Source organism: Tachyglossus aculeatus, chromosome 11 (genome assembly GCF_015852505.1).
Source record: "Tachyglossus aculeatus isolate mTacAcu1 chromosome 11, mTacAcu1.pri, whole genome shotgun sequence".
NCBI lineage: Eukaryota > Metazoa > Chordata > Mammalia > Monotremata > Tachyglossidae > Tachyglossus > Tachyglossus aculeatus.
In genome coordinates this window covers 16,139,304-16,156,056 of record NC_052076.1, presented here as the reverse complement: position 1 = coordinate 16,156,056, position 16,753 = coordinate 16,139,304, and the positions used below count along the sequence as shown (strand labels likewise).

Below are 16,753 nucleotides of genomic sequence, written 5' to 3'. Positions count from 1 at the left end.
ACTTGGCCAAAATCCCAGAAGGAAGCCAACTGGGGGTTCAGCTCCTTCCCCCCTCACCTCCCAGGACTGTGGCCCCACAGTTCCCTGACCTCATTCCCCACCCCTACTTCCACTCCAGGTCCCAGGGCGTGTCAGCGCTTCAGATCCCCCAGGAAAGTGACGCCCACGGCCCAGGATATGGCCAGCCACGTGCTCCGGGTGGGCCAGAGCGGCCGCATCTCGGCCCCGGAGGAAGCCAGGAGCTGCCCCCGCCAAGCCCCCGGATGCTCCTACTACACCTCGGATGGGTGGGCGGTCCCGGCCCTCCCCTCCGTGGGAGGGTACGGGAAAGGGGTGGCCACCCCGGCGGGCGGGACGCTTGGCCAGGGCAAGGTTTGGGGGGCAGGCGGCACCGCGAGCCCCCTCCAGCCCCCAACGGGGCAAGAGCCACCCACCAGGGGCCCACCGCCCATGCTGTCGCCGCTCATCGACGTACCCCTGGAGGCCCTGAACCAGATGATCCTGGAGCTGGATCCTACCTTCCAGCTGCGCCCACCGGAGCCTGGCATCACTTCAGCGGGCCAGGCCACCAGCCAGGCCCGGAAACCCCAGGAAGCTGAGGCAGGAGGTAAGTAGAGGCTCTACGTGGCCTGGGCCCCTGGGGTTGGGGGAGACAGCAATCTGGGGCACCTCACCCAGTGGGCTGGGGGGGGCCGCCGCGGACCCGGCCCCGATTTCAATCTCCAGGGCCTGAGCCCCGGGCCTATCCTCCTTAATAATAATAATAGTGATATTTGTCAAGCATTTACTTAAGAGTACTACACGCTGGGCTAGACGGAAGATAGTCATGTCAGACGCAGTACCCCAATCTCACGGGGCTCACAGTCTAAGGGAGAACTGGAATTTAATTCCCGCTTTACAGATGAGGGAACCAAGGCGCAGAGAAAAGTTGAAGCGACTTGCCCAAGGTCACACGGCTGACAAGGTCGGAGCCCAGGGTCCTTGACACCAAGGCCGACGCTCTTTCCACTGGGCCACACTCCTTCATTCATTCATTCGTTCCTTCAATCTGAGCGCTTACTGTGCGCAGAGCGCTGGACTAAGCGCTTGGGAAGTCCAAGTTGGCAACATATAGAGACGGTCCCTGCCCAACAGCGGGCTCACGGTCTAGAAAGGGGAGACGGGCAACTCCAGACCCCTCCACCACAAGCCCCACCACCCCTCTGGTCCCTGTCTTTGCCAGCCTTCAGGCAGGACCGCCAGGGCACAGTGGCCCTTCTCTGCGGGCAAAGGATTAGACACAGAAGGAAGGATGGGCCCTGCCCTCCTCTGGGCTCCATCCTACCCACTCATAATAATAATAATAATAATAATAATGATGGCATTTATTAAGCGCTCATCCCCTCGCCCCCACCCCTGGCTACGAAAACACTCATTAGCCCACAAGCGGTCATTACTGTTCGACAGATGCACGGCCCGAGGGCCTGCATCTCGGGGCTAATAACCATTTCTGGAAGCAAAATCCCTTAATGAGGGTTATTAATGGCCGTGGGTGGGGACCCCCTGGGCTGACCTGCCAGGCCTGGGAGGGAAGTCTGGAGTCCGAGGGATCGATCCCTGCAGGAAGGGAATCCTGTCTGCTGTGGGAGCGCTCAGTACAGTGCTCTGCGCCCAGTAAGTGCTCAATAAATACGATTGAATTAATGAAGTGGGAGGGGGAGCTAGTGGGGTCTTAACCGGAGGTCTCGAGCAGAAGGGGCCCTGGTGACCTGCAGTTAACTTTATTTATTAAAATGGAGGGGGGAAGGTGATCTGGAATTTTTAATAGGGGGGGAGACCCCAGAATAAAAGCCCTACTGGACAGAGCACAGAAAGTCAGAAAGACTTGGGTTCTAATCCCATCATCATCATCATCATCATCAATCGTATTTATTGAGCGCTTACTGTGTGCAGAGCACTGTACTAAGCGCTTGGGAAGTCCAAGTTGGCAACATCTAGAGACAGTCCCTACCCAACAGTGGGCTCACAGTCTAAAAGGGCCGTGAGTCTAATCCCAGCAAATCCCTTTTCTAATGTGTGACCTTGGACAAGTCATTTCACTTCTCTGTGCCTCAGGTACCTCGTCTGTAAAATGGGGGTGGAGACCATGAGCCCCACGTGGCACAAGGGACCGTGTCCAACCCGATTTGCTTGTATCCACCCCAGCGCCTAGTACAGTGCCTGGCTCATAGTAGGCGCTTAACAAATACCATAATTACGCTTCTCTGTGCCTCAGTTCCCTCATCGGCAAAATGGAGATTAAGACCACGAGCCCCGATTGGGATCGGGATGGCGTCCAACCTGGCAACCTTACGTCTTCCCCCAGAGCTTAGTACAGTGCCTGGCACATAATAAGCGCTTAACAAATACCATTGAAAAAAATAATAATGATGGCATTTGTTAAGCGCTTGCTATGTGCGTGGCTCAGTGGAAAGAGCCCGGGCTTTGGAGTCAGAGGTCATGGGTTCAAATCCCGGTTCTGCCAATTGTCAGCTGGGTGACTTTGGGCAAGTCACTTCACTTCTCTGGGCCGCAGTGACCTCGTCTGTAAAATGGGGATTAAGACTGTGAGCACCCCGTGGAACAACCTGATCACCTTGTAACCACCCCAGCGCTTAGAACAGTGCTTTGCACATAGTAAGCGCTTAATAAATGCCATCATTATTATTATTATTGTGTGTGAAGCACTGTTCTAAGTGCTGGGGGGGCTACAAGATGATCAGGTTGTCCCACGGGGGGCTCACAAAAAACCTCCTCCTGACTCGCCTACAGTGGGAACTGAGTGGCTCAGTGGAAAGAGCCCGGGCTTTGGAGTCGTAGGGACCGTCTCTATATGTTGCCAACTTGGACTTCCCAAGCGCTTAGTACAGCGCTCTGCACGCAGTAAGCGCTCAATAAATACGATTGAATGAATGAATGAATGAATGAATGAATGAATGGGGTCCGAGGTTACGGGTTCAAATCCCGGCTCCACCAATTGTCAGTTGGGTGACTTTGGGCAAGTCACTTCACTTCTCTGGGCCTCAATTCCCTCGTCTGTCAAATGGGGATGAAGACTGTGAGCCCCCCGTGGGACAACCTGATCACCTTGTATGCTCCCCAGTGCTTAGAACAGTGCTTTGCACAAAGTAAGCGCTTAATAAGTGCCATTATTATTCTATTATTATTCTCTTGCCTCAGTTCCCACATCTGTCAAATGGGGATGAAGACGGTGAGCCCCCCTTGGGACAACCTGATCGCCTTGTATCCTTCCCCAGCGCTTAGAACAGTGCTTGGCACAGAGTAAATGCTTAATAAATGCCATTATTATTATATTATTATTCTCTGTGCCTCAGTTCCCTCATCTGTCAAATGGGGATGAAGACTGTGAGCCCCCCGTGGGACCACGTGATCGCCTTGTATCCTTTCCCAGCGCTTAGAACAGTGCTTGGCACAGAGTAAGCGCTTAATAAATGCCATCATTATTATTATTATTATTATTATTCTCTGTGCCTCAGTTCCCTCATCTGTCAAATGGGGATGAAGACTGTGAGCCCCCCGGGGGACAACCTGATCGCTTTGTAGCCTTCTCCAGCGCTTAGAACAGTGCTTGGCACAGAGTAAATGCTTAATAAATGCCATTATTATTATATTATTATTCTCTGTGCCTCAGTTCCCTCATCTGTCAAATGGGGATGAAGACTGTGAGCCCCCGGTGGGACAACCTGATCGCCTTGTATCCTTCCCCGGCACTTAGAACAGTGCTTGGCACAGAGTAAGCGCTTAATAAATGCCATTATTATTATTATTATTATTATTATTCTCTGTGCCTCAGTTCCCTCATCTGTCAAATGGGGATGAAGACTGTGAGCCCCCCGTGGGACCACGTGATCGCCTTGTATCCTTTCCCAGCGCTTAGAACAGTGCTTGGCACAGAGTAAGCGCTTAATAAATGCCATTATTATTCTATTATTATTCTCTTGCCTCAGTTCCCACATCTGTCAAATGGGGATGAAGACTGTGAGCCCCCCGGGGGACAACCTGATCGCCTTGTATCCTCCCCAGCGCTTAGAACAGTGCTTGGCACAGATTAAGCGCTTAATAAATCATCATCATCATCATCAATCGTATTTGTTGAGCGCTTACTATGTGCAGAGCACTGTACTAAGCGCTTGGGAAGTACAAATTGGCAACATATAGAGCCAGTCCCTACCCAACGGTGGGCTCACAGTCTAAAAGGGGGAGACAGAGAACCAAACCAAACATACTAACAAAATAAAATAAATAGAATAGATATGTACAAATAAAATAAATAAATAAATAAATAGAGTAAAAAATATGTACAAATAATAAATGCCATCATAAGTGCCGGGGGGGGGGCACTTGCCCCCAGATGCCCCAGCCCGGTTGGTGGCGCCCCCTGGCGGCTGATACAGCGCCCCCTGGCGGGCCGATGCAGCGCCCTCTAGCGGTGGCGCCCCCTGGCGTCCAATACAGCGCCCCCTGGCGGGCCGATCCAGCGCCCCCTAGCGGCCCGAGCCCCCTCTCCCTCCCCAACACGTGTCACCATCATCATCATCACCATCAATCGTATTTATGGAGCGCTTCCTGTGTGCAGAGCACTGTGCTAAGCGCTTGGGAAGTCCAAATTGGCAACATATAGAGACAGTCCCTACCCAACAGTGGGCTCACAGTCTAGAAGAAGACTGTGAGCCCCATGTGGGACAACCTGATCAATCAATCAATCAGTCAATCGTATTTATTGAGCACTTCCTGTGTGCAGAGCACTGTGCTAAGCGCTTGGGAAGTCCAAATTGGCAACATATACAGTCCCTACCCAACAGTGGGCTCACAGTCTAGACTGTGAGCCCCATGTGGGACAACCTGATCAATCAATCAATCAGTCAATCGTATTTATTGAGTGCTTACTGTGTGCAGAGCACTGTACTAAGCGCTTGGGAAGTCCAAATTGGCAACATATAGAGACAGTCCCTACCCAACAGTGGGCTCACAGTCTAAAAGGGGGAGACAAAACCAAACAGACTAACAAAATAAAATAAATAGAATAGATCTGCCCGGACTTGCCCCCTTACTCATGGGGAAAGCGGGTGCCCAGCGGGCAGGGCGGGTTGCCCCCCGCTGCAGACGGTGACTGGCCGGCTGGGGAACCCGCCCCGTGCCCGGCGACCGCAGGGCACCAAGGGTTGCCAACTTGTGCTTCCTCCCCCGGGCAGCCCTCTTTGACTCACTTCGGGGCTGTTGGTTTTCAAAGGCCTGTAAGCCTAGCTTATAGAGAAGCAGCGTGGCTCAGTGGAAAGAGCGCGGGCTTTGGAGTCAGAGGTCGTGGGTTCAAATTCGTGACTTGGGGCAAGTCACTTCACTTCTCTGGGCCTCAGTTCCCTCATCTGTAAAATGAGGATTAAAACAGCGAGCCCCCTCCGTGGGACAACCTGATTACCTTGTAACCTCCCCAGCGCTTAGAACAGTGCTTTGCACGTAGTAAGTGCTTAACAAATACCATTATTCTTCTAGACTGTGAGCCCAATGTTGGGTAGGGACTGTCAAAACTTTTAGACTGTGAGCCCACTGTTGGGTAGGGACTGTCTCTATATGTTGCCAACTTGTGCTTCCCAAGCGCTTAGTACAGTGCTCTGCACACAGTAAGCGCTCAATAAATACGATTGATGATGATGATGAAAGGCCGAACCCTGGGGTCGGGGAAGGAGAAGCTTCCCGATGATCTTCATCAATCAATCGTATTTACTGAGCACTTACTGTGTGTGCAGCACTGTACTAAGCGCTTGGGAAGTACAAGTTGGCAACACATAGAGACGGTCCCTACCCAACAGTGGGCTCACATGAGAAGCAGCGTGAAATAGTGGCTAGAGCACGGGCCTGGGTTCTAACGTCGCTCGGCTACATGTCTGCTGGCTAATAATGATAATAATGTTGGTGCTTGTTAAGCGCTTACTATGTGCCAAGCGCTGGGGTAGATACAAGGTCATCAGGTTGCCCCACATGGGGCTCACGGTCTTCTTCTAGACTGTGAGCCCACTGTTGGGTAGAGACTGTCTCTATATGTTGCCAACTTGGACTTCCCAAGCGCTTAGTACAGTGCTCTGCACACAGTAAGCGCTCAATAAATACGATTGATTGATTGATCAGGTTGTCCCACATGGGGCTCACAGTCTTCTTCTAGACTGTGAGCCCACTGTTGGGTAGGGACTGTCTCTATATGTTGCCAACTTGTACTTCCCAAGCGCTTAGTACAGTGCTCTGCACACAGTAAGCGCTCAATAAGTACGATTGACTGATTGATTGATTGATCAGGTTGTCCCACATGGAGCTCACAGTCTTCTTCTAGACTGTGAGCCCACTGTTGAGTAGGGACTGTCTCTATATGTTGCCAACTTGGACTTCCCAAGTGCTTAGTACAGTTCTCTGCACACAGTAAGCGCTCAATAAATACAATTGATGATGATGATGTGTATATGTATGTTGTATATATGTTTGTACATATTTATTACTCTATTTATTTATTTATTTTACTTGTACATATCTATTCTATTTATTTTATTTTGTTAGTATGTTTGGTTTTGTTCTCTGTCTCCCCCTTTTAGACTGTGAGCCCACTGTTGGGTAGGGACTGTCTCTAGATGTTGCCAACTTGGAGGTCCCAAGCGCTTAGTACAGTGCTCTGCACACAGTAAACACTCAATAAATATGATTGATGATGATGAGGGTGCAGACAGGCTGGGACAGGCAGGGAGGGGGCCAGTGGAGGGGGCGGGTGGCCCGCCTTATGGCAGGCAGGGACAAGCCCTGGGCTAGGAAACACAGGGTGGCTCAGCCTCCATAATATCCGTGAGCCCGCTGTTGGGTAGGAACCGTCTCTATATGTCGCCAACTTGTACTTCCCAAGCGCTTAGTACAGTGCTCTGCACACAGGAAGCGCTCAATAAATACGATTGAATGAATCAGGGGAAAGAAAGCGCGGGAAAGGTCCGAACTCCACCCGGCCAGCGAAGAACCCTGTGGCTCCGGCCTTTGATCAATCAATCTATCTATCTATCATATTTATTGAGCGCTTACTATGTGCAGATAAAAGCTGATCAGGTTGGGCACAGTCCCTGTCCCACATGGGGCTTACACCCTTAATTCCCATTTTTCGGATAACTAAGGCCCAGAGAGGCGAAGTGCCTTGCCCAAGGTCACACTGCAGACAGCAGCGCGGCTCAGTGGAAAGAGCACGGGCTTTGGAGTCAGAGGTCATGGGTTCAAATCCTGGCTCCACCACGTGTCTGTTGTGTGACCTTGGGCAAGTCGCTTAACTTCTCTGAGCCTCAGTTACCTCAGCTGTAAAATGGGGATTAAGACTGGGAGCCCCATGGGGAACAACTTAATCACCTTGTATCCCCCCCCAGCGCTTAGAACAGTGCTTTGCGCATAGTAAGCGCTTAACAAATGCCATCATTATTATTATTATGTGGCAGATCTGGGATTAGAGTGGCTCAGCGGAAAGAGCCCGGGCTTTGGAGTCAGTGGTCGTGGGTTCAAATCCCAGCTCCGCCAATTGTGACCTTGGGCAAGTCGCTTCACTTCTCCGGGCCTCAGTTACCTCATCTGTAAAATGGGGATTAAGACTGGGAGCCCCATGGGGGACAACTTAATCACCTTGTATCCCCCCCCCAGCGCTTGCACATAGTAAGCACTTAACAAATGCCACCATTATTATTATGTGGCAGATCTGGGATGAGAACCCAGGTCCTTCTGATTCCTAAGCCCGTGGTCTAAGCGCTTAGTACAGTGCTTTGCACACAGCAAGCGCTCAATGAATGCAATTGAATTGAACGCTCTATCCACTAAGCTGGCTGACCCCGGGCGCTTCGCCTCCCGTCCCCAGGCATCAAGTACGCCGAGGTGACATCACCCCGACCCCGCTGCCATGAGGCCACCCCACGATCCGACCCCACGGCCACCCCGCTCTGCCATTCCCCGCGCCGGACGGGCCTCCTCCTCTCCCGGGAGAACCTCACCACCAACGGCAGCGTCATCTTCTCTGGGAGCCAGAGCGGGCCCACCCTCCATAATCCCCCTCCTCGTCCCCCGCCCACCGGGACGGTGCCCCCCATCCGGCAGCCCACCTCCCCGGGCATCGCCATCCCCGGCCCCGGGAGGCAGGAGGCCAGTTCTCGAGGGTCCGGCTCCCTCCTGGCCGCCTCTCCGGGCTTCGAGCACGTGCTGAGGGCCCAGCAGAGAGCCAGCGGGGCCTCCGTCCTGTCCAGCAGCCCCGGGTCGGACACCAGCTATAGCCTGGGCAGGTAAGTCAATCCACGGTGGCCCGAGCATCCGAGTCAAGGCAGACGCGCGGCTGACCCTGGCCAGAAGGATTCGTTCATTCAGTCGTATTTACTGAGCGCTTACCGCGTGCAAAGCACTGAACTGAGCCCTTAGGAAGGATAGTTCGAGGGACACGAGTCCCGCTTGTGGCCAGGGCAGCTGGGAAGCCGTAGGAGTTGGCAAGAGAAATGGCAGGCGTCACTGACCGCTCCAGATCCTCCGGGACTGTAAGCTCGCTGTGGGCAGGGAATCGTATTTATTGAGCACTTACTATGTGCAGAGCACTGTACTAAGCACTTGGGAAGTACAAATTGGCAACATATAGAGACAGTCCCTACCCAACAGTGGGCTCACAGTCTATACCGTATCTGTTAAGCACCCCCTTTCCCTCTGCATCGCCCTGACTCGCTCCCTTTCTTCATCCCCAGCCCCACAGCTCTTATGTCCAAATCTGTCATTTATTTATTTATATTAATGTCTCGTTGTGGGTGGGGAATGTGTCTGTTTATTGTTATATTGTACTCTCCCAAGCGCTTAGTACGGTGCTCGGCACACAGTAAGCGCTCAATAAATACGACTGAATCAAGGAATGAACAGCCCGTGCTCTTTCCACTGAGCCACGCTGCTTCTCAGAAGGCATCTCTCCCTGGTTCCGTAGGGAGTCGTTTCCTGCTGGAGCAAATCCGTGCCCGGCGAGAATAGGGAGGCAACGGGGGGCTTAGGGGAAAGAGCCTGGATCTCGGGAGTCGGAAAACCCTAGTTGTCGTTCTGGTTCCACCACCTACTTGTCGTGTTTCCTGGGCAAGTCACTTTGCTTTTGGACCTTCTGTAAATATATATATATATATGTATATATGTTTGTACATATTTATTACTCTATTTTACTTGTACATTTCTATTCTATTTATTTTATTCTGTTAGTATGTTTGGTTTTGTTCTCTGTTTCCCCCTTTTAGACTGTGAGCCCACTGTTGGGTAGGGACTGTCTCTATATGTTGCCAACTTGGACTTCCCAAGCGCTTAGTACAGTGCTCTGCACACTGTAAGCGCTCAATAAATACGATTGATTGATTGATTGATTGAACAAATCAAGTTTTATCTGCTTTTCCCGCTTCCTCCAGCCCCCAGACTGTCCTGCCCAGCGGCTCCCCCGGCCTCCAGGCCCTCCGCTGCTCCCTCTCCAGCCTGCCCAGCCTCCGCATCCGTCCGGGCTCCTTCGGCATCCCGACCCCCGAGACCCTGACCCCCAGCCCAGCCCCGGCGAGCGGGCCCTCTCCGCTACCGAAGGCCCACGCCAGCAGCTGCCCCCCATCCATCGCCAACTCCATGATGGACATCCCCGTGGTCCTGGTCAATGGCTGTCTGGAGCCAGGGGCCGCATCCCCGCAGCGAATCCAACTGCACCTCAGCCCTTCCGGGACCCCCGCCCACCTCTCCGGCTCCAGCAAGGCCTCTTCGGACACCTCGCTGTCCGGGGGCACGGACGGTAAGTGTCCTGCTCATCCTGCTCCTTGTCCCCTACCTGCTGTGTGACCGAAGGCCATTCACCCTCCCTCTCTGGACCACAGCATCGGAGGGTAGAAGGGAGCTGGAAATGAGTTACAGATCATCTAATGCGAGGATGCCTTAGGTGGAGAGAAGTCTGGTGGGGTGAAGTGGTAGGGCCTTATGGGAAGAACACGTGCCTGGGTTCTAATCCCGACTTCTCCACTTGCTTGCTGTGTGACCTTGGACAAGTCATTTCACTTCTCTGGGCCTCATTTTCCTCATCTGAAAACATAGTGCTTAGTACAGTGCTCTGCACACAGTAAGTGCTCAATAAATACGATTGAATGACTAGGGAAGCAGCATGGCGTAGTGGATAGAGCACAGTCCTGGGAGTCAAAAGTTTGTGGGTTCTAATCCCGGTTCTGCCACTTGTCTGCTGAGTGACCTTGGGCAAGTTACTTCACTTCTCTGTGCCTCGGTTACCCCATCTTTAAAATGGGGATTGGGACTGTGAGCCCAATATGGGATATGGGATAGAGACTGTATCTAACCCAATTTGCTTGTATCCACCCCAGCGCTTAGTACAGTGCCTGGCACACGGTAAGCACTTAACAAATACCACAGTGATTATTATCATTACTAGTTTTATTATTATTATTTATTCCTGCTCTCCCTCCCTCTCAGACTATGAGCCCTGTGTGGAACTGGAACTGTGTCTGATCTGCTTGTTTCGAATCCACCTAAGTGCTTGACATATAGCAGGCACTTAACAAATACATGCCACATTTCTTATTAGGGTCATGGCCTGGGTCATTCTAGGAGTAAAGGAAAGGAAAGGAAAGGCCTTTCTCTGGAAAGGAAGGCCAGCGGTGGCGGAGTCCCTAGGCCAGGAGGGGAGTAAATCAGCTTTCCCCACGTTCAGGATCCCCAACTTCTGCCCTGCAGGTCCCAGCAGGGAAGCCCAGCCCACCATGAAGTTTGTGATGGACACATCCAAGTATTGGTTCAAGCCCAGCATCAGTCGTGACCAAGGTGGGTGTGTGGGGGTGTTTGTGTGTGTATTTGTGTGTGTATGGACATAACTAAAAAGCACTGAGAGCTGGGGTCAGGGGTCCAAGAGGGGTGGAATGCTGTCAAAGACAGAAACAGAGCCAATGGAAACAAGAGGGATCCCACTCAGATAGCAGGAAGAACTTCCCAGCCATCAGCAGGATGGAAAGGGGGAGCGAGCGAGGGAGGAAGGGAGGTGAGACAGTGTAGCATCAAGAGACAAACCCCTCCACCTCCACCTCTTCTCACCAGTCCACCCCGGGCAGGGGCAGAGGGGCAGAGGGCTGGCCTAGCTGACTCTGGGGTCTCGTTCCAGCCATTGAACTGCTGAGGAGCGAAGAGCTGGGGACCTTCGTCATCCGGGACAGCACCTCATATCGGGGCTCCTTCGGGCTCGCCATGAAGGTGCCGGAACCAGCACCGCCGCCTGTCTCCCAGAGCCGGAAAGGTCCGTTCCCAGGGTGATGCCGGTGGGGGGACGGGATGGGGACGATCGGGTAAGATGGGGGCTAGGAGTAGGGATGGGGCGGTCCTGATCCACCCACCTGGCTGTTTCCAGAGGAGGAGAGTGGCGACCAGATCCGACACTTTCTCATCGAATCTTCCGCCAGAGGGGTGCATCTGAAGGGGGCTGGAGAGGAGCCTTATTTCGGTAAGGGATTATGCTGCTACCGGCCCTGCCTGCTTCCAGGGTGGTCTCTCCGTCTTATGATCCACGAGGGCGGTGCCACCCCCTCGGTGACTTTCTTGGATTCCTTCCTTCCAGGGAGCTTGTCTGCCTTTGTGTACCAGCACGCCATCATGTCCCTCGCATTGCCCTGCAAGCTGGCCATCCCTAGGAAAGGTGAGTTCTGACTCCAGGAGGGGCAGCTGCTCTAACTTGGGTTGGGCCCGGTTCGGGGGATGCCCTAAAATATAGTTCTGAATCAAAGATGACCCCAGTAATAAGCTTCCCCCCCACCGACCTCCCATCATCTAGTTTCTCTGTCGGTGGAGTGAAGGGTTGTTTCCACCTAGATTCAGCGGAGATTTGCACATCTTGGTGTTGTTTCTGTGCTGTTCACCATTCCCTTCCCAGGATGGAAATTGCTCCCAGGGTCCTGGCAGGCAGAGAGAGGAGGGACCCGGGGCTGAGACTGTGGTCTTGGGATCTTGGGAAGGTGGGCTGGGAGCATGGACTGCTCAGAGGCAGGGGACTGGAGCCTATTCATATTAATGTCTGTCTCCCCTTCTAGACTGTAAGCTCCTCCTCTAGGCTGTAAGCTCAAGTGGTCAGGGAACGTATCTACCAACTCTGTTGTATTATACTCTCCCAAGAGCTCCACGCAGCTTACAATAAATGCCACTGATGATGAGGAGGAGGGTAGGACAAAGCACCAAAACAGGGAGATGGGGGAAGGAGGGGTAGGGACCGTCTCTATATGTTGCCGACTTGTACTTCCCAAGCGCTTAGTACAGTGCTCTGCACACAGTAAGTGCTCAATAAATGCAATTGAATGAATGAATGAAGGAAGGAAGGAAGGAAGGAAGGAAGGAGGGAGGAGGGCAGAATAGAGCGGCGGCAGCACGGGATGCCCATCCATCAGCCGGGGGTGCCCACACTGAGCCTGCAGGTTTGTGTCTGCTCAGATTTTGGCAGTGGAGAAGGGACCACCACCCCGCCTGTGGACAGGGGGACCGTTCAGCTGAACAGATCTGCCGGTGAGTGGGGGCCCGGCCCCCGCCCCATCCTCTCCCACTCCTCCCCAGGCACACACATGTTTCCAGTCAGTGTGGAATTTCTGTGCATTTAACAAGGTGCCACATTTTTCTCACTCACTAGCCTTGGGGAGGAGGGGCTGAGGTTGAGGAGAAAATGGGAGTGGGGGAGCTGGGGGGAAAGGTAAGCACTCTCCCCCGACATACACATACTTACACATGTGTCCAGCCAGGCTGCGCACACCTATGCACTCTCCCTCCACATACACAAGCATGTATACATGTGTCCAGCCACACTGCGCACACCTATACATTCATGCTGACATATCCGCAAATAGGTGTACACATGCCTTCACCTACAGGTGCAAACAGGCGCCTGGACATACAAACACACACAAACAGAACCACAGGCCAAGACCAAACCGCATGCGGCCCCGGGTTCCCGGCTGGCCAAAGGCAGGAGAGACTGGGATCTGCCCCCGTGGGGCCGGAGAGTCGGAGATGATGGGTGTCGGGTGCGTCCGCAGCCTGCAACATCCTCTACCTGAACTCGGTTGGCGTGGAGACCCTCTCCGGAGCCCTGGCCGTGCGGAAAGCCGTCTCCGCCACCCTCGAGCTGGAGACCCTCCCCGTCCCCGCTGCGGTCCACTTCAAGGTCACCGATCAAGGCATCACCCTCACGGACATCCAGAGGAAGTGAGGCACTGTCCCAGGGCTGGGGTTTGGAGCAGGGGTGGGGAGAGGCAACCGCACACCAAACGGGGCCAGACAGAGGGGGAGGACGGTCCAGGGGGAGAACCCAGAACCATGGGAAGCAGAATGGCCTAGTGACTTGGGAGTCAGAGGTCGTGGGTTCTAATCCCAGCTCTGGATGACCCTGGGCTGCTTACACAACCTCTCTGGGCCTAGTTATCTCATCATGGAGCCCTGCCCCTCGCCTTAGGCATCTCTCCCTTTCCCTCCACAGGGTGTTCTTCCGACGCCATTACCCCCTCGCCACCCTCCGCTTCTGTGGCCTGGATCCAGAGCAGCGGAAGTAAGTGGGATGCGGGAGAGGACTTCCCAACTGAGCCTTGGGAAAACAAAGAGAGCAACAGGGAGGGAGAGGGGGGCCAGCCCAACCTGCTTGAAGACTGGGCAGGGGGAGGGAGGAGGGTCATCCCTAAAGATCCATCCCTCACCCCCATTTTTTTTTGGATGGCATTTGTTAAGCGCTTACTATGTGCAAAGTACTGTTCTAAGCGCTGTGGACACTTCCCTCCCTCCCCAAGCCCCCGAGTGCTCCGTTGTTCTTGGGTTCTGATTCCGCTCTCTTCCCAGGTGGCAGAAATACTGTAAAGCAGCCAGGTAAGCCCACTCGTCCCCACCTGTCCTCGTCCCTCCCCAATCCAAACCCCATTCCTTAGGATTCACCCTCACAGCCACTGGAAAACCTAAGCCTCTGCCACTGGTCTGCTGTGTGATCCTGGGCAAGTCCCTTAACTTCTCTGTGCCTCAGTTCCCTCATCTGCAAAATGGTGATTCAATGCCTGTTCTCCCTCCTACTTAATAATAATAGATGGCATTTATTAAGTGCTTACTATGTGCAAAGCACTGTTCTAAGCGCTGGTTAGACTGTGAGCCCCATGTGGGACCTGATTCTCTCGTATCTACCCCAGGGGATGAGTACAGTGCTTGGCACAAAACACTTAAAAAAATTATTATTGTTGTTATTGTAAATATAGATTATATGGTAATAATAATAAGCCGAAGAGGGGCTGGGCTGTTTCCTAGTTTCCTTTCAATCAGCTGCCTGATTTCTTCCAAAACTATGAACCAGGGCAGGGAACCTCTGGGTTATTAATAATAATAATAATAATAATAATAATAATAATAATAATTGTGGTAGTTAGACTGTGAGCTCCAGGTAGGACATTGACTGCGTCCAACCTGATCAATATGTATTTACCCCACGGCTTAGGACAGTGCTTGACACAGAATAAGCCCTTAACGAATATCATAATAATAGTTGTTAAGCGGTTACTCTGGGCCAAGCACTGTATTAAGTGCTGGGGTAGGTTAAAAAACAATCAGATCAGTCACTACCCCTGCCCCACGTGGGCCTCGCAGTCTAAATAATAGTAATAATAATAATAATAATGTTGGCATTTGTTAAGCGCTTACTATGTGCAAGGCACTGTTCTAAGCGCTGGGGTAGATACAAGGTAATCAGGTTGTCCCACGTGGGACTCACAGTCTTCATCCCCATTTTACAGATGAGGGAACTGAACTGTACTTCCCAAGCGCTTAGTACAGTGCTCTGCACATAGTAAGCGCTCAATAAATACGATTGATGATGATGATGAGGCCCAGAGAAGTTAAGTGACTTGCCCAAAGTCGCACAGCTGACAAGAGGCAGAGCCAGGATTTGAACCCTCGACCTTTGACTCCAAAGCCCATTCTCCTTCCACTGAGCCACGCTGCTTCCCGAAGGGGAAGAGAGGACTGGTATTTAGGTCCCCGTTTTACAGATGAGGAGACTGAGACCCAGAGAAGAGAAGCGACTTGCCCAACAAGCAAGGGATTAGAACTCAGGGACTCTGACTTCCAGGGTTGTGCTCTGTTATATTGTTATATCGGATTCTTCCAAGTGCTTAATTCTGTGCTCTGCGCGTAGTAAGTTCTCAACAAATGTAACGGATTGACTGATGCTCTTTCCACTAGGTCACGCTGTTTGTGTAGTAATCGCAGTGAGCACAAATGGCATTCAGTGCCCTGTACTAAGCAATCGGGAAGTACAGCAGACGCCCAAAACATTCACTCCCCAGAAGAAACTTCACCCTGTTGAGGGAAACAGATAGAAATATCCACAAGCCCGGAGTTCATAGTAACATTAAATGTTCATCAAACATCCAGACACAACTGTGGAAGACTGTGAGCTCGTTGTGGGCCGGGAATGCATCTGTTTATTGTTGCATTGTGCTTTCCCAAGCACTTAGTACAGTCCTCTGCACACGGTTCAATAAATATGATTCTAGAGGGGTCAATCAATCAATCAATTTATTGAGCGCTTACTGTGTGCAGAGCACTGTACTAAGCACTTGGGAAGTGCAAGTTGGCAACACGTAGAGATGGTCCCTACCCAACAGTGGGCTCACAGTCTAGAAGGGGGAGACAAAGAACGAAACAAAACATATTAACAAAATAAAATAAATAGAATAGATATGCACAAGTAAAATAAATAAATCATTTATGATTTAGTCATAATCAGTCATAATGATTTAGTCATGAATCAGTCATAAGATTCAGTTAGAGAAGCAGCGTGGCCTAGTGGATAGACTCGGGCCCGGGAGTCCAAAGGACCTGGGTTTTAATTCCGACCCCACCCCTCGTCTGCTGTGTGACCTCGGGCAAGTCACTTCACTTCTCCGTGCCTCAGTTACCTCATCTGCAAAATAGGGATTAAGACTGGGAGCCCCATGTGGGACAGGGACTCAGTTTGCTTATGTCCACCCCCAGCGCATGGTAGTGTCTGACACACAGTAAGCCCTTAACAAATACCACAATTATTCAGTTATCTGCATTTCTGAGAGACCAGACGTCTCTGAGGACAGGTGGAGGCCGGCACCCCTGACCTACCCTAATTCCTGTGGTCCCACCCGTCCTCCCCCACGCCAGGATCTTCGGTTTCGTCGCCAAGAGTCAGACAGACGCGGCCGAGAATGTCTGCCACCTGTTTGCCGAGCGCGACCCGGTCCAGCCAGCATCCCTGGTCATCGACTGCGTCAACTCCCTGCTGCCGGACCTGGAGAAGATGTAGGGAGCCGGGGGAGCCGTGCCCACATCCTCTGGGCGTCCCCCCAGCAGCCCCAGGAGGGGACGGGCACCCCCCTTGACCATGGGTCCCAGAAGGAGGGCGTCGATATGGGGTGGCCCCCTCAGGACCTGGGGCCATCTGTTAGGGGTGAAGCGGGAGCCGGCTCCCGGGGGCGGCCCGGGACACTGAGCTTTGAACCGGAGCCCGGTGGGGGCTCTGAGGGTGGGCACTGCCCCCCGGGAAGCCCAGGCACCCTTCACCCACTACTGCCAACAGGAACAAGGTCAGAAACTGGATGAGGTCAAAAAAACTGGATGAGGTCGCAAACCGGGACTGGGCCAAACCAGCCGCGGGCACTGCCCCTCTGCCGGCCCAGGAAGAAGG

At 52.7% G+C, this 16,753-nt stretch overlaps 1 protein-coding gene across 1 annotated transcript; it reads left to right on the top strand.

Annotated features, from left to right (window-relative positions):
* The first annotated feature begins 450 nt into the window (after window positions 1-450).
* On the top strand, window positions 451-16,372 carry TNS4 (tensin 4). The gene is made up of 12 exons (XM_038754870.1): window positions 451-607; window positions 7,901-8,318; window positions 9,459-9,823; window positions 10,771-10,857; window positions 11,192-11,323; window positions 11,435-11,527; window positions 11,642-11,719; window positions 12,505-12,576; window positions 13,101-13,269; window positions 13,541-13,609; window positions 13,894-13,920; window positions 16,231-16,372. Exons 1-12 carry the CDS (start codon window positions 451-453, stop codon window positions 16,370-16,372), a joined length of 1,809 nt encoding a protein of 602 aa, XP_038610798.1.
* The last annotated feature ends 381 nt before the right edge of the window (window positions 16,373-16,753 follow it).

Excerpts from the sequence above, each read along its gene's own strand:
- TNS4 (XM_038754870.1), top strand. The coding sequence starts at position 451 with ATGCTGTCGCCGCTCATCGACGTACCCCTGGAGGCCCTGAACCAGATG. Across the intron at positions 8,319-9,458 it reads ACCAGCTATAGCCTGGGCAG|CCCCCAGACTGTCCTGCCCA; the intron begins GTAAGTCAATCC and ends CGCTTCCTCCAG. Across the intron at positions 10,858-11,191 it reads CAGCATCAGTCGTGACCAAG|CCATTGAACTGCTGAGGAGC; the intron begins GTGGGTGTGTGG and ends GTCTCGTTCCAG.